This window comes from Somniosus microcephalus, chromosome 12 (assembly GCF_052327205.1).
Source record: "Somniosus microcephalus isolate GS21.2 chromosome 12, FLI_Smic_1.0, whole genome shotgun sequence".
NCBI lineage: Eukaryota > Metazoa > Chordata > Chondrichthyes > Squaliformes > Somniosidae > Somniosus > Somniosus microcephalus.
The window spans coordinates 163,904,229-163,929,909 of NC_140998.1; the positions used below are offsets into that span (position 1 = coordinate 163,904,229).

General features: G+C 50.1%; 2 protein-coding genes across 2 annotated transcripts in view; both read right to left on the reverse strand.

Annotated features, from left to right (window-relative positions):
• The window catches only part of LOC147109675 (uncharacterized), a 130,383-nt gene extending 129,203 nt beyond the window's left edge, over positions 1 to 1,180 (reverse strand). Inside the window, exon 1 of the mRNA XM_086002348.1 lies at positions 1,138 to 1,180. Coding sequence (XP_085858474.1) covers positions 1,138 to 1,180 — 43 coding nt within the window. The remainder of the gene's footprint in view (positions 1 to 1,137) is intronic.
• Positions 584 to 25,681, reverse strand: LOC147109676 (EEF1A lysine methyltransferase 3-like). The gene is made up of 4 exons (XM_086003761.1): positions 25,355 to 25,681; positions 18,055 to 18,358; positions 11,664 to 11,775; positions 584 to 2,954 (listed from the first exon to the last, which is right to left on the reverse strand). The coding sequence occupies exons 2-4, from the start codon at positions 18,208 to 18,210 to the stop codon at positions 2,542 to 2,544; spliced, it is 681 nt and encodes a 226-aa protein (XP_085859887.1). The 5' UTR covers positions 18,211 to 18,358; positions 25,355 to 25,681; the 3' UTR covers positions 584 to 2,541.

Below are 25,681 nucleotides of genomic sequence, written 5' to 3' on the forward strand. Positions count from 1 at the left end.
CTGGGATTTTTTAGAGTGACGGTGAGACTGGGATTGTGTGGAGTGACGATGAGACTGGGATTGTGTGGAGTGCCGGTGAGACTGGGATTGTGTGTGGAGTGATGGTGAGACTGGGATTGTGTGTGGAGTGATGGTGAGACTGGGATTGTCCGAGTGACGGTGAGACTGGGATTGTCCGGAGTGAGGGTGAGACTGGGATTGTGTGTCGAGTGACGGTGAGACTGGGATTGTCCGAGTGATGGTGAGACTGGGATTGCCGGAGTGAGGGTGAGACTGGGATTGTGTGTGGAGTGATGGTGAGACTGGGATTGTCCGAGTGACGGTGAGACTGGGATTGTCCGGAGTGAGGGTGAGACTGGGATTGTGTGTCGAGTGACGGTGAGACTGGGATTGTCCGAGTGATGGTGAGACTGGGATTGCCGGAGTGAGGGTGAGACTGGGATTGTGTGTGGAGTGATGGTGTGAGCAGTCTCCTCAGTAACAGCATGTATTATACAAATTTGCTAGGCTGCCACAATGAATGAAGATCGTCAGTGACCAATCCTGAGCTCACATCAAAGAATGGTACGGTCACACTTCCATGGAGTGAGAACACCTTTGTTTATTTCAGTATTTCTAGCTATTACGATGTTGAATATAATGAGAAGCAGGTTTAACCTGTCAGCTCAAATCCATTTTGCACAAACTAATTTCTCAGCAGTTCTGATGGCACAGCTTCAGCTGGGTGCAACTTAAAGTGGAGCACAGCCTAATTTGCAGGATTGGTGAATGTTATTTTTGTGGTTATTTGGAGCTGCCAGTTGTTAAATCGAGAGCCGAGAAGGTGTTAGTATAAAGACGTAGCATCTCTTTGGCAAGGTGACAGGTTATCTGATTAAAGAAGCGTTCAGTCTCTCCCCCTCTCTGGGGTGAGACAGGGTCTGGAAGTCTTTCTTCAGCGAGTAGTCTATTCATCCTGGTTGATTAGGAAGATCCTTTCACCAGCATTTCTCTGAGGTGTAACAGAAGTGCACTACACCAATAAGGAGTATCCCAATGTACAACCATGCTCAATGATATCACTGTAACTTTAAATTCTGTTCTCCCTGATTTCCTGGAAGGCTCTGACTCGAGGCGGTGTACGGTTGCAACCCTCACTGTCCAGCAGAGTCGTCTGTGAGCTCAGACCATGTTCGACCATGGGGACCAGCAGTGTCGAGCAGATCCTGCTCTCTCGCAGTACATTTCCCAACAGCTGTCACTGGCCACCGATCATGAAGGGTGGGACCTCGACTGATTCTTTCCCCCTCCTAATCCATAAAAGCTCAAACCTCCAACTGCACCTGGCTGAGATCCACCTTGTGCAGACCAGGTATCCAACTGGCCTATATCACCCAGCTCGACCCTGAATTTACACAGAGGATAGGAACGCACAAATGCACAGGGTGGGGGATTATGTGACTCCCTAGATATTCAATAGTCTCCCCACACTAATTAGGTTATAAACATTGGATCAAGAGGCCAGGGGGGAAAAATTGGCCATAGCCCATTTTGGGGCGCTAATATCGGCCGGGCGCAAAGTTTAGCACCCGGCGCTAATTATCGCCTCCGACTGCAAAATTCGCCTCTATCGCCCCTGGAGGTGAGCGCTAAATCAGGTGCTACACACCTCTCTTAAGGCGCAAACGTCGAGGAGCGAGGCGCTACCTCAGAGCACTACCGAAGCTCAGGCGATGTCAGTTACCATGGAAGCCAGACAGACTGGTGCCGTCCAGTTCTTAAAGGGGAGGCGCCATCTTGCTGGCCAGCCACGCCCTGCTCATTGCTTTTGAGGTCTCTCCAGGCTGAGATTCAAGGCTGCAATTTGTTGGAAGCACTAATGGATCGGCCCAGGGAAAGAGCTCGGCGCTTAGCACCACTTTTGAACTTCCTAAGGGCCAAAACTCCTCAGGACAGCGTTAAATCTCTCCAGACGTCTCTCTCCCTCTCAACCTGTGTGTACCAAAAATTTTGCCGACAAGAAAAAGCAGGAAGCGCCCGCCTTTAAATAGCGCTGCCCCAGCCCCTTCCCGACCTGAAAACGCTCCCCTCTACCTGTCGTTCCTAGCGGCAGGCACTAAGGCAGGGGGCGCAACACAATATCCGGTCCGGGGCGTTGCACGCTCGACTGACATCACGATCTGTGGGCGCAGGAGATCGTGGCGATAGTGTTTAGCGCCGCCGCAAAATGACTGGTCAATCTCACGAGCGGCGCTAAAATCGCTGCGCTCGGGCTCTAAGTTCCTACCGCCCCCACCCGCCTCACCCCGGAGATGCTAATGGGAAGCGCTAACCAACTGAATTTCCCCCCCCCAGAGACCTGCAGGAGCCTGACGGGCAATCCTTGAACCTGAGTCACCACCTTGAATACAGCGGCCGAGGGGAAGGGCAGAAAACATTAAACAGGGAGGAGAAATAATTGGAAAAGATACCATGCTAAAGATTTCCTCAAACTGACTTGTGGAAGGGGTCACTGGTAGTGAGGTTCCGTCGCAAATCCCAGTTTAAATAACCTGGAAAGCGCTACATCTGCGGCTGATCTACGACATTGGGGTCTTTTTTGGTCACTTTGTACACATTGATTTCCTTATCTTCATTTCTGTGAACAATTTCGGAGTTAAAATGCTGTGGGAGGAGCATCTCGTGGAAGTCGGTGGCTCCCATTGTCTCGCGCATCTTGGAGCAGATGTAAATGACAGTGTTCTGGTTGCTCAGGTGCTGCAGGGTCTTTATCAGCGAGGGGAAGTCATGCGGGCTGTAGACAATATCCGAACCCAGGATGACGTCGTAGTCTGTAGAGAACTGATCCTGGTTTTCACCCCAGCGAAGAGCAGAGACTTTTGAACGCTGCTTAATGGAAACGGGGATGTTCCTGTCGATGTTGAACTCTATTTGATTCAGAACGGCCGGTTGGTCTGTCAAGGTTACATCCCCACCTGCCAAAATAATTTTAAGCAGTAATAAATGCATCTCCACATCTGCCTGCCTTCGGCGGCCATCTGAAAGTGCGACAATGTGGGCAAAAAGGATTCCGGGGCAAAACCGATTAACACAGCAAAGGATGTTAAATTAAATTATAAACTCTTGCAGCTATCACAATACTGAAAGACCAATGAAACAGCGGAGAGGCAGCAAGTTAGATCTTTAAAACATAGCAGTGGTGGAATTAATAAAAATAAAAGAATTGCCAAATGGTTAGCTTCTGATCATGGCTGTGCAGCAGCAGATATGCTGGCGTGATGTGCCTTATGGGTCTATGCTGGGAATTCTTTTGTTTTTCATTTACCATTTATTTATGGTTTGGACAGAGGCACAAGAGGAATGATGTGGAAGTTTTGCGGCTGACACCAAATTAGGGGGCCCGGCAAACTGTGAAAGAAAGACTTGCATTTACATAGCGCCTTTCACAACCACCGGACATCCCAAAGCGCTTTACGCCCACAGCCAATGAAGTACTTTTTGAAGTGTAGTCGCTGTTGTAATGTGGGAAACACGTTTTGATGATGTCAACTGAGGGATAAGTATTGGCCAGGACACCAGGGAGAACTCCCCTGCTCTTCTTTGAAATAGTGCCACGGGATCTTTTACGTCCGCCCGAGAGAGCAGACGAGGCCTTGGTTTTACGTCTCATCCAAAAGACGGCACCTCCGACAGTGCAGCACTCCCTCAGCACTGCATTGGAGTGTCAGCCTAGCTTTTGGTGCTCAAGTCCCTGGAGTGGGACTTGAACCCACAACCTTCTGACTCAGTAGGCGAGGGTGTTATACCCACTGAGCTACAGCTGACACTGGGAGAAGAATGTGGGAGATTACAGGCAGATGTGGGCTAGGGGAGAGGGCATAAAGGAGGCAGTTGCAGTTCAATGCAGAGGTGGGAAGTATATATTCCAATAAAGAGCACAGAAAGGGAGCTACCTGAATCAGTAAGATCCTTAACAGAGTGGGGACAGAGATTGAGGAGGGCAGATGCATAGATATCTAACGGTGGGAGTGCTAGGATAAAAGGCAAATGGGATTCTGGGTTTTATTACATAGGAACATTGTATATAAAAATGAGGAAGTGATGTTGAATGCAAGACATGGGTTTCCTTCCATGCCGTCATTTCTATGATTCAATGATTCTATACACTTGCAATATATGCAATTCTGCTCAACACACTTCAGAAGGGACAGACTTGCATTGGGAGAGGATACAGAGAACAGTAACAGGGATGATCCCAGGTGTACTGGAGATGAGCTATGAGTAAAGGTTAAGCCATCTCATCTAGAGAGAGGCAGATTAAAGAACGACCTTGTTTAGGTATACAAAGCACTAGATCACATAGATGCGGTGAGCTCACAATATTACCTCAAAGGTAAGATGGGCCAGTCGTACAAAAAGCTACATATTGAAGTTAGTGGCATTGACCAGCTCCGCCGCTGCCTCAGCCAATCAGCTGCTGAAACCCTCATCCATACCTTTGCCACCTCCACACTCCACTATCCCAATGCTCTCCTGGTCGACCTCCCACCTCCTGCCTTCCACCTTCCACAAACTTCAGCTCATCCAAAACTCTGCTACCTGTATCCTATTCTGCACCAAGGCCCACTCACCTCTCACATTAGCATAGTGGTTACGTTACTATGGATTATTAATCCAGAGACTTTGTACATTTTTTGGAGTTCCTGGATATTTAGTCAAACAGTTTGCCTGGCGTGAAAGTGACCTGAATTTCAAAGGAGCAAGTAGGAAAGACAGCCAATGGACAATTCCTGCCAGTGGTTCAAATCCTACCATGACAGTTTGAGAATTTGAATTTAGTTTAAAAAAATACAAAAATAATAAGATGGCATCAGTAAAAGGAGTAGATCGTGAGTTTGTGTGATAATGTAAATCGGGTGACAGTGAGTTTGTAGCCCATTTTACATCTGGTTTTTATTTCCAGCTCTCGGTTGCTATCATCCTTTTTACACTATCACACAAAGTCAAGATCTACCCTGAAGTGAACATGAAGCTGTCAGATTGTTGTAAAAACCCAACTGGTTCAGTAATATCCTTTAGGGAAGGAAACCTGCCGTCATTACCCGGCCTGGCCTAGATGTGACTCCAGTCCCACACCAACTTGGTTGATTATTAACTACCTTCTGATGTGGCCCAGCAAGTCCCTCAATTGTATCAAACCGCTGGAAAGGAAAACAAGAATAAAATTGGGTGGACCACTTGGCTGCGACCCAGGCATCGAATCAGGACACAAAAAAAGGCACATGTAGCCCAGCTGACCCAGCAAAATTCTCCTCACTAACATCTGGGGAATGGTATGAAAGTTGGGAGAGCTTTCTCACAGAGTCAGACTCACAGAATCGTAGGGCTGGATTTTAATTCAGCAGTCGGGGAGGAGGCGGGACTACAACTTTTGGGTTTTAGTCCCGCCTCCATCGACGTCCGGCCAATCCACATGATTTTCCCTTGATTGACCTTGTTGAGCCCGCCCAGCGGGCTCAGTAGGCCAATTAAGGGCCACCCGGCAACAGGTGACGTCACAGACTGAAATTTCATCTGTCAAGATGTGTTGACAGATGAAATATCAGTGTCTCACAGCTGTTTGAAGCTGTCAAACACTGACAGTCTCACTTCTAACCTGAGTCCTTCTACGCAGACTCAGTTAGAACTGTCACCGGCACTGAAAGCTGAAGGCTGTCACTTTTGACAGATCGCAGCCATTCTGCTTTCAGTGCCGGCTGAGTTATGGACTCCCGATGCCTAGAGGAAGAAAGGCTGTTAAGGTAAGTACAGGTAATTTAAACTTCTTTACACACTTTAGACACACCAAACACACTTACCTTTGCACTCATGCACCCATCACTCACCTGAACACCACATCGCGACCCCTCCAAGTCCTTCAACCCGACGGCCCGCCTGCTCTAACCTGGCGTGGTTTGGAGCGGTCGGGAATCCCACACGACACTCCTCAAAATAGGGATTAGGCTAAAAACTGCCTGTTAACAAGCAGTTAATTGGCACTAATCCCTTCCCGCCTCGAGTTGGCGGGTCCCAGTGCGGGGCGGGTACCCACCTCCTCTGAAACTTACGTGGAGGTGGGTTTTGGGCGGGATGGTGTCGGGACCCCCGAATTAGGGATTTTAGCCCCCCGCATGCCTAAAAGCCCGCCTCACGGCACACTGAAAATCTAGGCTGTAATATCTTCACACTAAGGGCACCTTCCATCGTGTCAACCCACCCTGGACAACCCTCCGACTCAACCGGCCCACCCTCCAACCCACCCGGCCCACCCTCCAACCCACCCGGCCCACCCTCCAACCCACCCGGCCCAAACCTCCAACCCACCCGGCTCAAACCTCCAACCCACCCCGCCCACCCTCCAACCCACCCGGCCCACCCTCCAACCCACCCCGCCCACCCTCCAACTCCCCCGGCCCACCCTCCAACCCACCCCGCCCACCCTCCGACTCACCCCGCCCACCCTCCGACTCACCCGGCCCACCCTCCGACTCACCCCGGCCCACCCTCCGACTCGCCCCGGCCCACCCTCCGACTCGCCCCGGCCCACCCTCCGACTCACCCCGGCCCACCCTCCGACTCACCCCGGCCCACCCTCCGACTCACCCCGGCCCACCCTCCGACTCACCCCAGCCCACCCTCCGACCCACCCGGCCCACCCTCCGACCCACCCGACCCACCCTCCGACTCCCGGCCCACCCTCCGACTCACCCGGCCCACCCTCCGACTCACCCGGCCCACCCTCCGACTCACCCGGCCCACCCTCCGACTCACCCGGCCCACCCTCCGACTCACCCGGCCCACCCTCCGACTCACCCGGCCCACCCTCCGACTCACCCGGCCCACCCTCCGACTCACCCGGCCCACCCTCCGACCCACCCTGCCCACCCTCCACCCCTCCAACTCACCCACTGTTGCAGTCTTCTCTAAATCTTTTTTCCCTGAACCCCAAAGCCAAGGTCTATTTATCTTCCTCAGCTTTTCCTTCCTCTTGCAACTGTTGTTGTTTATAAACCCCAACTTCTTTCCCCCATTCTGCTACACCACTTCTCTCTTAAACCTTGTTGGTGTCCTATCATCAGTAGATCTTTTGAAACTAGTCCAATAAAGTGCTGTGTCCAAGATTGAAAAGCCTGATGTTGGCTTCAAAAGGATGTTGAAAATTGTGAGGTAATTCTGGGGTTGATCCTCTACTCCCAGCAGTAGGGGCTCACTCACAGGGAGTGTAGGTTGGAGAAGGGGCTACATCATTAACTGTAGAATTTACCCTGATATCTTTGCATCCTTTGTTAAAGAGATCTAGGTGCTCGTGGCATCTAATGGTGGAACATTGGTATAACAACAACCCTTGGTTTTTATTACACTGGCATGCATGTTTCATGGTATTGAATTTAACCATCAATTGGGTGCTTGCTGGACACATGACTGGAGCTAACAAGGACAGAAAAACATTATTAAAAGCTATAGCTTCCCTGTTCAATGTCTTATCAGAGTTGAGATGTTCAGGGTAATGTGAAAATATCACATTAAATGTAGCCAGACATGTATCTAGTTTTTTAAAAATTTATTTATGGGATGTGGGGGTCGCTGGCAAGACCAGCATTTATTGCCCATCCCTAATTGCCCTCGAGAAGGTGGTGGTGAGCCGCCTTCTTGAACCGCTGCAGTCCATGTGGTGAAGGTACTCCCACAATGCTGTTAGGGAGGGAGTTCCAGGATTTTGACCCAGCAACGATGAAGGAATGGCGATATACTTCTAAGTCAGGATGGTTTGTGACTTGGAGGGGAACTTGGAGGTGGTGGTGTTCCCATGCGCCTGCTGCCCTTGTCCTTCTATGTGTTGTGGGTTTGGAAGATGCTGCCGAAGAAGCTTTGGCGAGTTGCTGCACTGCATCTTGTAGATGACACATACTGTAGCCACAGTTCTCAGCTCAGCAGCTAAAGGAGATATGTGTTTAAATGTTTTACTTTTATGTTTACTGGAGTTTTTCAGGTCAGCGGCAGCTCAATTCAGATACCATGCTCCTAGAGGGGAGGTGGGACTTGGGTCCTTGCTCCTAGAGGGGAGGTGGGACTTGGGTCCTTGCTCCTAGAGGGGAGGTGGGACTTGGGTCCGTGCTCCTAGAGGGGAGGTGGGACTTGGGTCCTTGCTCCTAGAGGGGAGGTGGGACTTGGTTCCTTGCTCCTAGAGGGGAGGTGGGACTTGGGTCCTTGCTCCTAGAGGGGAGGTGGGACTTGGGTCCTTGCTCCTAGAGGGGAGGTGGGACTTGGGTCCTTGCTCCTAGAGGGGAGGTGGGACTTGGGTCCTTGCTCCTAGAGGGGAGGTGGGACTTGGGTCCTTGCTCCTAGAGGGGAGGTGGGACTTGGGTCCTTGCTCCTAGAGGGGAGGTGGGACTTGGGTCCTTGCTCCTAGAAGGGAGGTGGGACTTGGGTCCTTGCTCCTAGAGGGGAGGTGGGACTTGGGTCCTTGCTCCTAGAGGGGAGGTGGGACTTGGGTCCTTGCTCCTAGAGGGGAGGTGGGACTTGGGTCCTTGCTCCTAGAGGGGAGGTGGGACTTGGGTCCTTGCTCCTAGAGGGGAGGTGGGACTTGGGTCCTTGCTCCTAGAGGGGAGGTGGGACTTGGGTCCTTGCTCCTAGAGGGGAGGTGGGACTTGGGTCCGTGCTCCTAGAGGGGAGGTGGGACTTGGGTCCTTGCTCCTAGAGGGGAGGTGGGACTTGGGTCCTTGCTCCTAGAGGGGAGGTGGGACTTGGGTCCGTGCTCCTAGAGGGGAGGTGGGACTTGGGTCCTTGCTCCTAGAGGGGAGGTGGGACTTGGGTCCTTGCTCCTAGAGGGGAGGTGGGACTTGGGTCCTTGCTCCTAGAGGGGAGGTGGGACTTGGGTCCTTGCTCCTAGAGGGGAGGTGGGACTTGGGTCCTTGCTCCTAGAGGGGAGGTGGGACTTGGGTCCTTGCTCCTAGAGGGGAGGTGGGACTTGGGTCCTTGCTCCTAGAGGGGAGGTGGGACTTGGGTCCTTGCTCCTAGAGGGGAAGTGGGACTTGGGTCCTTGCTCCTAGAGGGGAGGTGGGACTTGGGTCCTTGCTCCTAGAGGGGAGGTGGGACTTGGGTCCTTGCTCCTAGAGGGGAGGTGGGACTTGGGTCCTTGCTCCTAGAGGGGAGGTGGGACTTGGGTCCTTGCTCCTAGAGGGGAGGTGGGACTTGGTCCGTAATGGCAGGTGGACTGGGAGAGTCTGGGTAAGCTGTGGCTTTTTTGAGGAATTATTTTTCTTACCTGAGGGAAGGGTACCTTGCTTTGAAAGCATTCTCTTTCAATACTAGAGGTCAAGTATTGTCAACAGTAAGGACCTCAAGAGAAGAACAGAGCAGTTTTGGTCGCCTTATCTGAGGAAGGATGTTCTTGCCATGGAAGGAGTGCAGCGAAGATTCACCAGGCTGATACCTGGGATGGCAGGAATGACGTATGAGGAGAGATTGTGTCGATTGGGCTTATACTCACTGGAGTTTAGAAGATTGAGAGGGGATCTCATCGAAACCTATAAAATTCTGTCAGGACTAGACAGACTAGATGCTGGAAGGATGTTCCCAATGGTCGGGGAGTCCAGAACCAGGGGTCACAGTCTAAGGATAAGGGGTAGGCGATTTAGGACACAAATGAGGAGGAATTTCTTCACTCAGAGAGTGGTGAACCTGTGGAATTCTCTGCCACAGAGGGCGGTGGAGGCCAGTTCATTAAATATATTCAAGAAGGAGTTGGATATATTTCTTAAGGCTAAAGGGATCAAGGGATAGGGGGAGAAAGCAGGGACAGGGTACTGAGTTTGGATGATCAGCCATGATCTCATTGAATGGCGGAGCAGGCTCGAGGGGCCGAATGGCCTACTCCTGCTCCTATCTTCTATGTTTCTATGACTGAAGCAGTCATTTATATAACTGGGGATTTAATCGTGCCAATGATCAGTATTTACCAGGGAGATATACATGGTGATAAGACATTAGAAGAGGAGATCAAAAAAGATAAAGACATTTAAGATAAAGAGGGGGAAAATAATTAGGATAAAACCCCTGGCCCAGATGGATTGCATCTGTGCATATTAAAAGAAGTTAGGGAAGAGATAGCAGAGGCTCCATTACATCTATATATAAATTCATTAGTAAAGGGAATAGTGTTAGAGGACTGGCGGACAGCTAATGTGATTCCTATATTTGAAAAGGGAGATAGAACAAGTCCATGGAACTATAGACCAATTAGCTTAACATCAGTGGTAGGAAAGATAATGGAACCCTTACTAACCCTTAGAAAAACATCTAGAAACTGAAAATATAATGAAGAGTAGTCAGCACGGATTTCAAAAGGGAAGGTCATGCTTGACCAACCTTACTGAATTCTTTGAAGTAGTAACAGAAAGGGTACTCAAGGATAATGTAGTAGACGTAATTATATTTGGATTTTCAAAAGACGTTCATCAGAACATGTGGAGTCGGGACAAGTAGCAGAATGGACAGCAAACTGGCTACAAAACAGACAACAGAGAGCTGGGGTTAAAGGAAGTTACTCAGACTGGCAAAAGGTGGGAAGTGTTCCAGAAGGATCACGGCTGGGACCATTGTTGTTCACATTTTGCATAAAAAATTTGGACTCGGGAATCAGAGGTACAATTTCAAAATTTGCGGACGACACCAAATTGAGAGGTGTAGTTAACACAGAGGAGGACCGCGACAAAATACAGGAAGACATTAATAAACTTGCAGAATGGGCGTGTAATTGGCAAATGAACTTCAAAATAGATAAGTGCGAGGTGATATGTTTTGGTAGGAAGATTGATGAGGCCACATAACCCCTGGGAAATAAGTGTCTAAATAGGGTAGCGGAGCAGAAGGATCTGGGGGTACAGATACACAAATCACTAAAAGTAGTAATGCAGATTAAGAAAGAAAGAAAACCAAGCACTGGAGTCCATTTCTAGAGGGATAGAATTGAAAAGCAGAGAAGTGATGTTAAACTTGTATCGAACCTTGGTTAGACCGCACTTGGAGCATTGCGTACAGTTCTCGTCTCCATATAAAAAGGATATAGAGACACTGGAGGAAATGCAAAAAAGATTTACTAGAATGATACCAGAACTGAGAAAGATTGAACAGGTTGGGGGTCTTTTTCTCTAGAAAAGAGAAGACTGAGGGGTGACCAGATAGAGGTCTTTAAGATTCTGAAAGGGTTTGATCGGTTAGACGTAGAGAAGTTGTTTCCACTTGCAGGGGAGACCAGAACTAGGGGCCATAAATATAAGATAGTCACTAATAAATCCAATAGGGGATTCAGGAGAAACGTCTTTACCCAGAGAGTGGTTAGAGTGTCGAACTCGCTACCACAGGGAGTAGTTGAGGCGACTAACATTAAGGGGAAGCTAGATAAACCCGAGGGAGAAAAGAATAGAAGGATATGTTGAGGGGTTAGAGGAAGAAGAGTGGGAGGAGGCTCATGTGGAGCATAAACACTGGCATGGACCAGTTGGGCCGAACGGCCTGTTTCTGTGCTGGAAATACTATGTAATACTACCCTGGTCCTTCTCACTATATAACCTATCCTGCTCCATTATAGTTCGTTGCTTTCAACCACACCTACAAAGTGCAATGGCTTGGAGCCTTTAACTCACCCAGCAGGATGGCAAGAATCCCTACGATACCAGTGCCCGACCCCAATTCAATCACCTTCTTCCCAGAAAAATTGATCTTTTCTTGCTCAAAGAACCGGCAGAGAACAAGGCCCTGAAAAAAAATGTTGCATTAACATTAGAATTAGTTCACCTACAACTTTTAACAAAAGGGTATAAGCCCAGTATAGGATACCAGGGAGGGTATAAACCCAGCACATAGATCCAGGGAGGGTATAAACCCAGCACATAGATCCAGGGAGGGTATACACCCAGCACATGGATCCAGGGAGGGTATAAACCCAGCACATGGATCCAGGGAGGGTATACACCCAGCACATGGATCCAGGGAGGGTATATACCCAGCACATGGATCCAGGGAGGGTATAAACCCAGCACACGGATCCAGGGAGGGTATAAACCCAGCACATGGATCCAGGGAGGGTATAAACCCAGCACACGGATCCAGGGAGGGTATAAACCCAGCACATGGATCCAGGGAGGGTATAAACCCAGCACATGGATCCAGGGAGGGTATAAACCCAGCACATGGATCCAGGGAGGGTATAAACCCAGCACATAGATCCAGGGAGGGTATAAACCCAGCACATGGATCCAGGGAGGGTATAAACCCAGCACACGGATCCAGGGAGGGTATAAACCCAGCACATGGATCCAGGAAGGGTATAAGCCCAGTATAGGATACCAGGGAGGGTACAAATCCAGCACATGGATCCAGGGAGGGTATAAACCCAGCACATAGGTCCAGGGAGGGTATAAACCCAGCACACGGATCCAGGAAGGGTATAAACCCAGCACATAGATCCAGGAAGGGTATAAACCCAGCACACGGATCCCGGGAGGGTATAAACCCAGCACATGTATTCAGGGAGGGTATAAACCCAACACATGGATCCAGGGAGGGTATAAACGCAGCACATGGATCCAGGGAGGGTATAAACCCAGCACATGGATCCAGGGAGGGTATAAACCCAGCACATGGATCCAGGGAGGGTATAAATCCAGCACATAGATCCAGGGAGGGTATAAACCCAGCACATGGATCCAGGGATGGTGCAAACACAGTGCATGGTACAAGGAGGGTATAAATCCAGCACATGGTACCATAAAGTTTACAACACCAGTACATTGTGCCATGAAGGGTACAATGCCATTGCATTGTGCCAGGAACGGTACAAGTCCAGTACACAGTGCCAGGGAAGGTATGTCCAGTACATGGTATAAGAGAGGGTGCAAACCCATTTGAATCATAGAATAGTTCCAGCACAGAAGAAGGCCATTCGGCCCGTCGAGCCCATGTCGGCTCGCTGCAAGAACACATCAGCTAATCCCTTTCCCCCTAGCCCTGCCAATATTTTTCTTTCAGGTACTTATCCAACTCCCTTTTGAAAGCCTCCAAAACCCTTTCAGGCAGTGCATTCCAGATCCTAGCACGGTGCCAGGGAAGGTGCAAACCCATTACATGGTGTAAGGGAGGGTGCAAACCCATTACATGGTGCCAGGGAGGGTGCAAACCCAGGACATGGTGTAAGGGAGGGTGCAAACCCATTACATGGTGCCAGGGAGGGTGCAAACCCAGTACATGGTGTAAGGGAGGGTGTAAACCCAATACATAGTGCTCAGGAGGGTACATAATAAATACATGGTGCCCAGGAGGGTACATAACCAAAACATGGTGCCCAGGAGGGTTCATAACCAAAACATGGTGCCCAGGAGGGTACAAACCCAATACATAGTGCTCAGGAGGGTACAAACCCAATACATAGTGCTCAGGAGGGTACATAATAAATACATGGTGCCCAGGAGGGTACATAACCAAAACATGGTGCCCAGGAGGGTACATAACCAAAACATGGTGCCCAGGAGGGTACATAACCAAAACATGGTGCCCAGGAGGGTACATACCCATTACATGGTGCCCAGGAGGGTACATACCCATTACATGGTGCCCAGGAGGGTACATACCCATTACATGGTGCCCAGGAGGGTACATACCCATTACATGGTGCCCAGGAGGGTACATACCCATTACATGGTGCCCAGGAGGGTACAAACCCAATACATGGTGCCCAGGAGGGTACATACCCAATACATGGTGCCCAGGAGGGTACAAACACAATACATGGTGCCCAGGAGTGTACAAACCCAATACATGGTGCCCAGGAGGGTACATACCCAATACATGGTGCCCAGGAGGGTACAAACCCAATACATGGTGCCCAGGAGTGTACAAACCCAATACATGGTGCCCAGGAGTGTACAAACCCAATACATGGTGCCCAGGAGGGTACAAACTCAATACATGGTGCCCAGGAGGGTACAAACCCAATACATGGTGCCCAGGAGCGTACAAACCCAATACATGGTGCCCAGGAGTGTACAAACCCAATACATGGTGCCCAGGAGCGTACAAATCCAATACATGGCGCCCAGGAGGGTACAAACCCAATACATGGTGCCCAGAAGTGTACAAAGCCAATACATGGCACCCAGGAGGGTGCATACCCAATACATGGTGCCCAGGAGGGTACAAACCCAATACATGGTGCCCAGGAGGGTACAAACCCAATACATGGTGCCCAGGAGGGTACAAACCCAATACATGGTGCCCAGGAGGGTACATACCCAATACATGGTGCCCAGGACGGTACATACCCAATACATGGTGCCCAGGAGGGTACAAACCCAATGGATGGTGCCCAGGAGGGTACAAACCCAATGGATGGTGCCCAGGAGGGTACATACCCAATACATGGTGTAAGGGAGGGTACAAACCCAGTACATGGTGCCAAGGAGGGTACAAACCCAGTACATGGTGTAAGGGAGGGTACAAACCCAGTACATGGTGTAAGGGAGGGTACAAACCCAGTACATGGTGTAAGGGAGGGTACAAACCCAGTACATGGTGTAAGGGAGGGTGCAAACCCAGTACATGGTGTAAGGGAGGGTACAAACCCAGTACATGGTATAAGGGAGGGTACAAACCCAATACATGGTGTAAGGGAGGGTACAAACCCAGTACATGGTGTAAGGGGGGGTACAAACCCAATACATGGTGCCCAGGAGGGTACAAACCCAATACATGGCGCCCAGGAGGGTACATACCCAATAGATGGTGCCCAGGAGGGAACAAACCCAATAAATGGCGCCCAGGAGGGTACATACCCAATAGACGGTGCCCAGGAGGGTACAAACTCAATGCATGGTGCCCAGGAGGGTACAAACTCAATACATGGTGCTCAGGAGGGTACATAACCAATACATGGTGCCCAGGAGGGTACAAACCCAATACATGGTGCTCAGGAGGGTACAAACCCAATACATGGTGCCCAGGAGAGTACAAACCCAATACATGGTGCCCAGGAGGGTACAAACCCAATACATGGTGCCCAGGAGGGTACAAACCCAATACATGGTGCCCAGGAGAGTACAAACCCAATACATGGTGCCCAGGAGAGTACAAACCCAATACATGGTGCCCAGGAGGGTACAAACCCAATACATGGCGCCCAGGAGGGTACAAACCCAATACATGGTGCGCAGGAGGGTACAAACCCAATACATGGTGCCCAGGAGTGTACAAACCCAATACATGGCGCCCAGGAGGGTACATACCCAATACATGGCGCCCAGGAGGGTACAAACCCAATACAGGGTGCCCAGGAGGGTACATACCCAATACATGGTGCCCAGGAGGGTACAAACCCAATGGATGGTGCCCAGGAGGGTACATACCCAATGGATGGTGCCCAGGAGGGTACATACCCAATACATGGTGTAAGGGAGGGTACAAACCCAGTACATGGTGCAAGAGAGGGTACAAACCCAGTACATGGTGCCAAGGAGGGTACAAACCCAGTACATGGTGTAAGGGAGGGTACAAACCCAGTACATGGTGTAAGGGAGGGTACAAACCCAGTACATGGTGTAAGGGAGGGTACAAACCCAGTACATGGTGTAAGGGGGGGTACAAACCCAATACATGGGGCCCAGGAGGGTACAAACCCAATACATGGCGCCCAGGAGGGTACATACCCAATAGATGGTGCCCAGGAGGGAACAAACCCAATACATGGCGCCCAGGAGGGTACATACCCAATAGACGGTGCCCAGGAGGGTACAAACTCAATGCATGGTGCCCAGGAGGGTACATAACCAATACATGGTGCCCAGGAGGGTACAAACCCAATACATGGTGCTCAGGAGGGTACAAACCCAATACATGGTGCCCAGGAGAGTACAAACCCAGTACATGGTGCCAAGGAGGGTACAAACCCAGTACATGGTGTAAGGGAGGGTACAAACCCAGTACATGGTGTAAGGGAGGGTACAAACCCAGTACATGGTGTAAGGGAGGGTACAAACCCAGTACATGGTGTAAGGGAGGGTGCAAACCCAGTACATGGTGTAAGGGAGGGTACAAACCCAGTACATGGTTTAAGGGAGGGTACAAACCCAGTACATGGTGTAAGGGGGGGTACAAACCCAATACATGGGGCCCAGGAGGGTACAAACCCAATACATGGCGCCCAGGAGGGTACATACCCAATAGATGGTGCCCAGGAGGGAACAAACCCAATACATGGCGCCCAGGAGGGTACATACCCAATAGACGGTGCCCAGGAGGGTACAAACTCAATGCATGGTGCCCAGGAGGGTACATAACCAATACATGGTGCCCAGGAGGGTACAAACCCAATACATGGTGCTCAGGAGGGTACAAACCCAATACATGGTGCCCAGGAGAGTACAAACCCAATACATGGTGCCCAGGAGGGTACAAACCCAATACATGGTGCTCAGGAGGGTACAAACTCAATGCATGGTGCCCAGGAGGGTACATAACCAATACATGGTGCCCAGGAGGGTACAAACCCAATACATGGTGCTCAGGAGGGTACAAACCCAATACATGGTGCCCAGGAGAGTACAAACCCAATACATGGTGCCCAGGAGGGTACAAACCCAATACATGGTGCCCAGGAGGGTACAAACCCAATACATGGTGCCCAGGAGAGTACAAACCCAATACATGGTGCCCAGGAGAGTACAAACCCAATACATGGTGCCCAGGAGGGTACAAACCCAATACATGGTGCCCAGGAGAGTACAAACCCAATACATGGTGCCCAGGAGAGTACAAACCCAATACATGGTGCCCAGGAGGGTACAAACCCAATACATGGTGCCCAGGAGGGTACAAACCCAATACAGGGTGCCCAGGAGGGTACATACCCAATACATGGTATCCAGAAGGGTACATACCCAATGGATGATGCCCAGGAGTGTACAAACCCAATACATGGTGCCCAGGAGGGTACATACCCAATACATGGTGCCCAGGAGAGTACAAACCCAATACATGGTGCCCAGGAGGGTACAAACCCAATACATGGCGCCCAGGAGGGTACAAACCCAATACAGGGTGCCCAGGAGGGTACATACCCAATACATGGTATCCAGAAGTGCACATACCCAATGGATGGTGCCCAGGAGTGTACAAACCCAATACATGGTGCCCAGGAGGGTACATACCCAATACATGGCGCCCAGGAGGGTACAAACCCAATACAGGGTGCCCAGGAGGATACAAACCCAATTCATGGTGCCCATGATGCTACTAGCCCTGTACATGATGCCTAAGAAGGTGTGACATTGGCTCAAACACTTGAAGGAAGGTTGGTGAAGGAGGTGTCCACAGCCTACCTTCAATCAGTGCAGTGGGTGTGGATTTGCTACAAACGTTCAAATGGGAGCTGAACGAGTTTCTGGAGGGGACTGATATCGCTGCTTACAAATGGTTGGTGGGATGTTGGGTGATGCCCCTCGTGGTCACTGTTATCTCCTGGAACTGGTTTATAATTCCCTTTGAGGATTGGAGAGGAATGTCCCAGAATTCTTTCTCCCTGAATTGGCCTAGGGTCCAGTATGTGAGTAATCTGAGACATGACGTGTGGTAAGTGTAACATGTTTGGGAGAAACAGGTGAATTTGGACCTATGGTTCCCAAAGCTCTCCGCCACTGGGGTTTTCCTCATCTCATGTCTGGGTCTGTTGTAGACTCATTGATAGACATTGATTGCTGTGATTAGACAACAACTCTATTGTCGTTGTATCATGCGACTGCCAGGATGGTAGAAGGCGAAAAAGATGGACCATAGTCTTTTTTCATCTAGCAATTCCTATCTTCCTATGTATGTTCATATGGAAACCCACTGCATCAAACAGAGCTGCCTGAACATGGGCAGGGGTGGTGGGGGGTGGGGGGCAGGGGGGGGCAGGGAGGGACTGAGCAATTTGTAATCGGAAGTAGAGGCGACAGGTTTGCTTTTCATCTAACAGATCAACACATTTATATCAGACGTTGGACTTACAGCTTCCCAGATTATTGCTGATATCCCAAGGTTGCTGCTGAAGTCACGAGTGATCCTCAAAACTTTTCCACAAAACAGGTAACGACTTTCTAGTTTGCTGAGCTCCTCCTTGGAGTCGGAGTTACTGGAATTCTTCTTTTCCTGCTGTGCTTGCATTGTCCTCTCTGAGCTCACTCTGTTTGCTCTGATGCTGGTTGACCCTCTCCAGTCTCCAGGCAGCTTCCTTGCAGCGGCCGGATGTGAGTCTCTCTCAGTGCGTACAGTCCGCTTGTTCTACAGTCGACGAAACAATACAAACTCTGATCTGGAAACATCATAAACTTTATTTAATGAGTTTCCCTTCTCTCACCAATGTTTGGTAATGATATATTAACACAATATTCCAGAGCTTTTGAAGGGTCCTCATTACTAAAGTGAATAAATAAAGTAAGTTTACAGACACCCTGAACTATGGCCTACATCTTAAGACGGGGCGGGTTTGCCTTGCGGGGCCCTGTGCAAAGGTTTATTTTACTAGACAATGACACTAAATACTACCGACTTAATCTAGTGTTAACTCCACACATAGGCATAGTTATAATATGTAATGTAAATATTGTTGAGAAAATGATAAGCGACATATAACACAAGAGTAAATAACATTGAACTGTGGTAAAACCACCAATGAACTCCTGTACAAATGAATAACTGTCTTTAAAGCAATGTTACAACACCTATGTCCGTTTGCTGAGTGTAAACAAGCTTTCTGTAAAAACCCTGAAACAACGCGTTGACATCATCATGTTGGTCACGTGGTGCCCCGAGTGGCGGGGAACGTGATGACGTCATGGCGTCAGAGGTGGGAGGTTCTGAGTTCAGACCTCGTGGAACAAGCTACTGTATAGACCTGTTTGCTGTTGCTCCTGCATGTTTTTGTTTTGTTCACCAGTTTAATTAAATTCGGTTAATTTACTGAACTGACTCGACCTCAGTGATTTAGATAGGAATCCGTTGATTCCTACATTGGTGACCCCGAAGCTTCGCGGACGATTTTTGCGGAGGCAAGCTCGAGAACAAGATGGATGTAAATGCAGTGAGTTTGAAGCTCCCTCAATTTTGGGAACAACAGGCAGCCTCCTGGTTCGTTCAAGCGGAGGTTCAGTTCCAACTGCGAAACATAGTGCTGGATCAGACCCGTTACCTGTATGTGGTCTCCGCACTGGACAGCTCGACGGCTTCCCGCATTATCAGCCTGCTGGAGACCCCGCCCGTGGAGAACAAGTACGAAACGCTCAAGGCGCGCCTCATGCAAGTATTCGGTCTCACAAAGGCGGAGCGCACACGACGCTTGCTCGCACTCCCCGGGTTAGGCGATGCTAAGCCTTCCGAGTTCATGAGCCACATGCTCACCCTCCTCGGGTCTGAGCCGCAGTGTTTTATATTTCGTGAACTGTTCCTGAGCCAGCTCCCTGAGCAGGTACAAGCAGCCCTGGCCAGGTCGACGGCTACGGACGGTGTGGCGCTCGTGGCCGAAGCCGACACCATTTACGCGGTGATGCAACAATATTGCGCCACCTCGACGCACCCCACCTCCAAGAACCCCGCCTCGGCACCTCCACAGACTGGCCTTTGCTACTACCACGCCCGTTTCGGTCAGAAAGCCAGATGCTGCCGACCCCTGTGTAAATTCGTGCCGCCGGCACCGAGAAAGCAGCAACACCGATTGCGCGACCGGAAGGGAAGCCCCGAGGTCGGTTTCGCCTCCACAATGACAGTTGGTAATTCCGGGAATATCGGAGTCGCTCCGACAGGATTGTCCGACCTCCTCTGCGATTGACTTTGATGATTAAAGACACTTCTGGGGGGGCGCATGTGGTAAAACCACCAATGAACTCCTGTGCAAATGAATAACTGCCTTTAAAGCAATGTTACAGCACCTACGTCCGTTTGCTGAGTGTAAACAAGCTTTCTGTAAAAACCCTGAAACAACGCGATGACGTCATCACGTTGGTCACGTGGGGCCCCGAGTGGCAGAAAACGTGATGACGTCATGATGTCAGAGGTGGGAGGTTCTGAGTTCAGACCTCGTGGAACAAGCTACTGTATAGACCTGTTTGCTGTTGCTCCTGCATGTTTTTGTTTTGTTCACCAGTTTAATTAAATTCGGTTAATTTACTGAACTGACTCGACCTCAGTGATTTAGATAGGAATCCGTTGATTCCTACAGAATTATTATAAAGGTCCTGAAACACTGATATTATTTCAGTATGAGCCACATAACAACTCAGAAAATAGCTTCTGGTGCTTCAGCTGCGGCAAAGCCTTATATAAATATCGGAGGAATCGAATAGCACTTGCAGTTCATGAGAACTGAATTACAACTTCTCCTTCTCCCACCACAGCCATGACTGTGGGAGGGTGAAAGGGAGAGTGGGGTGGGAGAGGGGGAGAGTGGGGTGGGAGAGGGGGAGAGTGGGGTGGGAGAGGGGGAGAGCGGGGTGGGGGAGGGGGAGAGCGGGGTGGGAGAGAGGGAGAGCGGGGTGGGAGAGAGGGAGAGCGGGGTGGGAGAGAGGGAGAGCGGGGTGGGGAGAGGGAGAGTGGGGTGGGAGGGGGGAGAGTGGGGTGGGAGGGGGGAGAGTGGGGTGGGAGGGGGGAGAGTGGGGTGGGAGAGAGGGAGAGTGGGGTGGGAGAGAGGGAGAGTGGGGTGGGAGAGGGGGAGAGTGGGGTGGGAGAGAGGGAGAGCGGGGTGGGAGAGCGGGGTGGGAGAGGGGGAGAGCGGGGTGGGAGAGGGGGAGAGTGGGGTGGGAGAGAGGGAGAGCGGGGTGGGAGAGAGGGAGAGTGTGGTGGGGAGAGGGAGAGTGGGGTGGGAGGGGGGAGAGTGGGGTGGGAGGGGGGAGAGTGGGGTGGGAGAGAGGGAGAGTGGGGTGGGGAGAGGGAGAGTGGGGTGGGAGGGGGGAGAGTGTGGTGGGGAGAGGGAGAGTGGGGTGGGGAGAGGGAGAGTGGGGTGGGAGGGGGGAGAGTGGGGTGGGAGAGAGGGGGAGCGGGGTGGGAGGGGGGAGAGCGGGGTGGGAGAGAGGGAGAGCGGGGTGGGAGAGAGGGAGAGCGGGGTGGGAGAGAGGGAGAGCGGGGTGGGAGAGAGGGAGAGCGGGGTGGGAGAGAGGGAGAGCGGGGTGGGAGAGAGGGAGAGCGGGGTGGGAGAGAGGGAGAGCGGGGTGGGAGAGAGTGAGAGTGAGGTGGGAGAGAGGGAGAGCGGGATGGGAGAGAGTGAGAGTGGGGTGGGAGAGAGGGAGAGCGGGATGGGAGAGAGGGAGAGCGAGGTGGGAGAGAGGGAGAGTGGGGTGGGTGAGAGGGAGAGTGGGTTGGGTGAGAGGGAGAGTGGGTTGGGAGAGAGGGAGAGGGGGGTGGGTGAGAGGGAGAGTGGAGTGGGAGAGAGGGAGAGGGGGTGGGAGAGAGGGAGAGGGGGTGGGAGAGAGGGAGAGGGGGTGGGATATTTAGTAGATGAGAATCATATATGTATAAATTCAAGTGTAGCCATTGACCAAATATATTACCCATAATTACTCCTGGGTAACTGGAACTTGTTCAAAATGTAGCTGCAGACAGTTAAACAGCAGTTTTGACAGCAAACAGGCACAGACTGCAATTGAAGGTCAAATCATTAATATGCTATGAAAAACATATTATAAATATTATTAGAGCTTAGAATTCGCTTAACAAAACTAATTGCAACAATATTTAAAGAATAATTAGTATAAATTCCAATAAATGAGAGAGATCATGGAAGTTAAGGTATTTATCTGGTAGATTAAAATGAGATAGTCTGGATACATCAAGACTAGTGAAACAGCGCTGAAACGATCTGGGCCCTTGGTATAGAAAGGCCTTGTACTGCTTGAGGCATGAAATGAAAGAGATAATGGTAAATTCCAATGGGGTGAAAAGCTATAAACAAGATAACACGACAGCAGAACAGGGTTAATGGAAATGTACTGGAAAAGGAGTGGCCAGGTTACTAGCCTTAACCTGAGTGACAATGGTATTTTGACCATTAGAACCAATTAAAAAAGGTGATTTTGTTGGAGACCATATATGGACACTGGCCACCCAAACTGTTGATAAGGAATGGGTTAAAACCTCGATATTCAAACAACAGTTTCACACAGAGTTTTGCTGCGAGGATAAGGAACAGGCCTGCGACGACGTTGCCTGTGTCCGAAGGGCTCCAGAGACCAAAGGCTGTGAGCTATTCGTCACTATCGCCTAATGTTAAGTATTGATTACGCTGTAAGCTTAATAAATCTGATCTATTGCTCAAACATACTGACTGCTGCCTATTTGTGTCTTGTCCAAGAACTCTGAGTGGTCAATACTGATTGACTCACAGTCTGGCACCCCAGATGGGACGAGACAAAGCGGCTAGTGTTGTGTAATAGACCAGACCTCGAGAGTAGCCTCCTGATCAGCTGAATAGATCTGCGTTTATGTGTTCAACCATAAATGTATTTTGATGCTTTGGCAACATAAGATGTACCTTATCATGCCAATAAAGCGATTTGAATTGAATTGAATTGAATTGATAACCCTTCATGGGGAGTGCCCGTTGAATTGCGCGCTGATAGTTATAAATGTTAGAGGTCTGTTAAGAAAACAACAAGATGACTAATAAGAGTTTTGTTAACACGTACAATAAGTTAGACAGAGGTGCCTGTGAGGAGGAAGTACAGGTACTATTGACGGAATGTTTATGCAAAGGATAAAGTGACAAAGTGATAAACTTTATTCAGGAAGGTGTGGATCTAAAAAAGATTAAAAGTGATAAGGCGACTAGGTTTTACTGTGCTCAAAGAGATGATGAGTTGTGTAAGAAGCAAAACAAAGAGATAGAAGAGCTAAGAGCACAACACAATGAGTCAAAAGAAAAACATAGGCAGGAGATAGGGGACTTAAGGAAGCAGCAAGAGCTGAAGGTGGAAGACCTAAAAAGAAAGCAGGTTCAGGAGGTGGCAAATTTGAAAAAACGAATGACTGACTTAGAGAGCCAGAGCTCTCAAGCTGCAGGAGTTCTGCAACAACAAGGCGTGTGTGCAGTCCAGGCAGGAAGCGCTATACATGAACTAGAAGAAACCAAACAGGCGTTACAATCTTGTGAGATAGAGAGGGAGGATCTTACGCATGATTTACAAGACGCCAGAGGCGTCTTGAGGGAAGCTCTCCAGTGCCCTTATAGAGAGACGGATCACACTCAGTGTAGGTTGAAGATATACCAACTAGAGGGAAAGCTGGGAAAACGGGAGGCTGTTGTAGCTGCTGTTACTGCCAGGTCGTATGATTCAGCTGTGGGAGCAGCAGGAGGAACAGAAATGATAGACTGGGATGCACTAGAAGGCAAGACATAGCAGCACGGTCGACATGATGGTTGGGGAGATCCCGGGGTGTCCTCCATCCATGAGGAGAGGCAGTCGGCCCCTGTGAGTGTCATAGTTAGAACCCAGACCTATGATAACAAGGGGGAGGAAACCCTCCGAGAAACGCTCCGCTCCCCTCAATGCTGCCGTAGTACAAGCTTGTGTTAATGAGTTAGGCCCCATAACAGTATCCGAATGCCCCGTCGATGTTAAAGTTCGATGGACTGCTTGGAAGCGAGGACACCGATTTGAAACGCGTCCTCCTCGCTTCCACCAACCCCAAGATACGGCAAAATCTTCCATTCCTGGTTTATAATATTGGCACTACCTCGACAGTAGTCATGGAGTCCATTCAGGAACAGTTAGGCATTAACAGCATGGATATGGCTAAGAAATGTTATCAAACAACACAGGGACCAGTAGAATCACCCACTGTATACAGTGATAGGCTCTACACGGTTTATGGGGGAACCCAAGGGGTCGCTCCTGACTCCGAAGACGAAGGGAAGGACCAGGTACCGTTCAAGAAACAATTCTTGAATGGTTTACAAAGCTCATTGAGGCACGCTCTAGGACACACGGTCTCACCTGTGACTGAGTGGCCTGAACTACTCGAGGCCACCAATCGGGCCTGGACTTTTGCAAGGGAGGAGTGTAAACCAAAAACAACGGTTAGTGTGGTAGAAGGGCCAGCTGTGCCCACTGCACCCCCCTATACACGTCGAATGGAAGGAAATTGTTACAATTGTGATAGACCTGGGCACTATTCTAAATTTTGTAGGAAACCTCGAAGACAGGGCCAACGGTACCCTCCCTTTCAAGGACATCTACCCCCACCAGCACCAATAATATCCACTGATCCCCTGGAGATCAAGGTAGATCAATTGGCCGGAGAAATGAGTAAAATGACAGCCATACTGAACACCCACCTTGCTACAAGGGCTAATCCGGTGGCGGCCATCTCGGATCCGGCTGGACAACAGCCACAGGGGTCCCAGGCAACGGCCCAATGAAGGGGACGGGCCCCCTCTTGGTCCGAAGTGGGGTTCCGACCTGATGTTAACGGGCGACCGGAAATGTTGGTTGTTCTGCCGGGGGGCCGACAACAAATCATGCCTATTGACACCGGTTCATCCGTTACCATCATCCATACCCCACACCCTGAACGCCATGCTGCAGCGGGCAAGGGCTGCTTGACATTACAAGGCTTTGATGGGAGGTCAACCTCTGCTTTTAAGGGAGATATGATAACGATGCGCACAAACGGGATTGATTTGAATGTTGATGACCCTGTCTTGATGACAATTCCTAATGGAAGGGGCTTATTGGGAAGTGATGTTTTGGAAAGTGACGGGACAATTATTGATTTCAACCAGAGGTGTATTGGATCGGGACAGGAGGTAGTGAATTGGTCGAAATATCGGATGTCCACTCCGTCTTTGCGGTTAAGAGGACTTGCTTGTACGAGGCACTAGATCAGCGAGTCAAAGTATTAATTCAAACACACTCACCCGCATTCGCCACTAGTAAGTGTGACTGCGGTCGAATGGAGAGTGAGAAGACGATTACTGGCCCACCCCACTCCTTTGTTAAACAGTACCCAATTCCCAAAGAAAGTCATCCCTATATTAGAGATGTCATCGACTCCCTCTTAAAACAGGGCATTCTGAGAACAGGCACTTTCATGACCAATTCACCAGCTTGGCCGGTTCGGAAGCCGGACAATAGCTGGAGGCTCACTATTGATTACCAAGTCTTAACAAGGTTACGCCCAAGAGCGCCCCTATTGGTAAGGATGCTCCAACCTTATTATCAGACCTCCCAAAAGACTCTAAATACTACTCCACCCTAGACATTGCGAATGGCTTTTGGAGTATTCCCGTCAGAACAGTGGATCAATATAAATTTGCTTTCACCTTTGAGGACCAGAGTTACACGTGGACGTGCCTACCCCAAGGCTTCCACAACGCCCCGACCATCTTCCATACCAGAATGGTACGAATCCTGAAAGCTTTTTCTAAGCCCCAGTGTCTGCTTCAGTATGTCGACGACTTGCTCCTGGGTACTAATACAATCGAGGAACACCTTGAACTGTTAGATGAACTTTTAACACTGTTAAGCAGAGCAGGCTTGAAAAGTAACCCTCGAAAAGCTCAGCTTTTGCAGGAACAGGTCACCTATTTGGGAGTGACAATCTCACCGCAGGGACTAAGTCCTGACGAGCACAACATAGAGGTCATTCA

What these genes read in the sequence shown, in the direction of transcription:
- LOC147109676 (XM_086003761.1), bottom strand. Translation starts at nt 18,210, where the DNA reads ATGCAAGCACAGCAGGAAAAGAAGAATTCCAGTAACTCCGACTCCAAG. An exon ending in CAGCAATAATCTGGGAAGCT is followed by an intron (nt 11,776 to 18,054) that starts GTAAGTCCAACG and finishes ATTTTTTTTCAG; the next exon opens with GGCCTTGTTCTCTGCCGGTT. An exon ending in GATTCTTGCCATCCTGCTGG is followed by an intron (nt 2,955 to 11,663) that starts GTGAGTTAAAGG and finishes TTATTTTGGCAG; the next exon opens with GTGGGGATGTAACCTTGACA.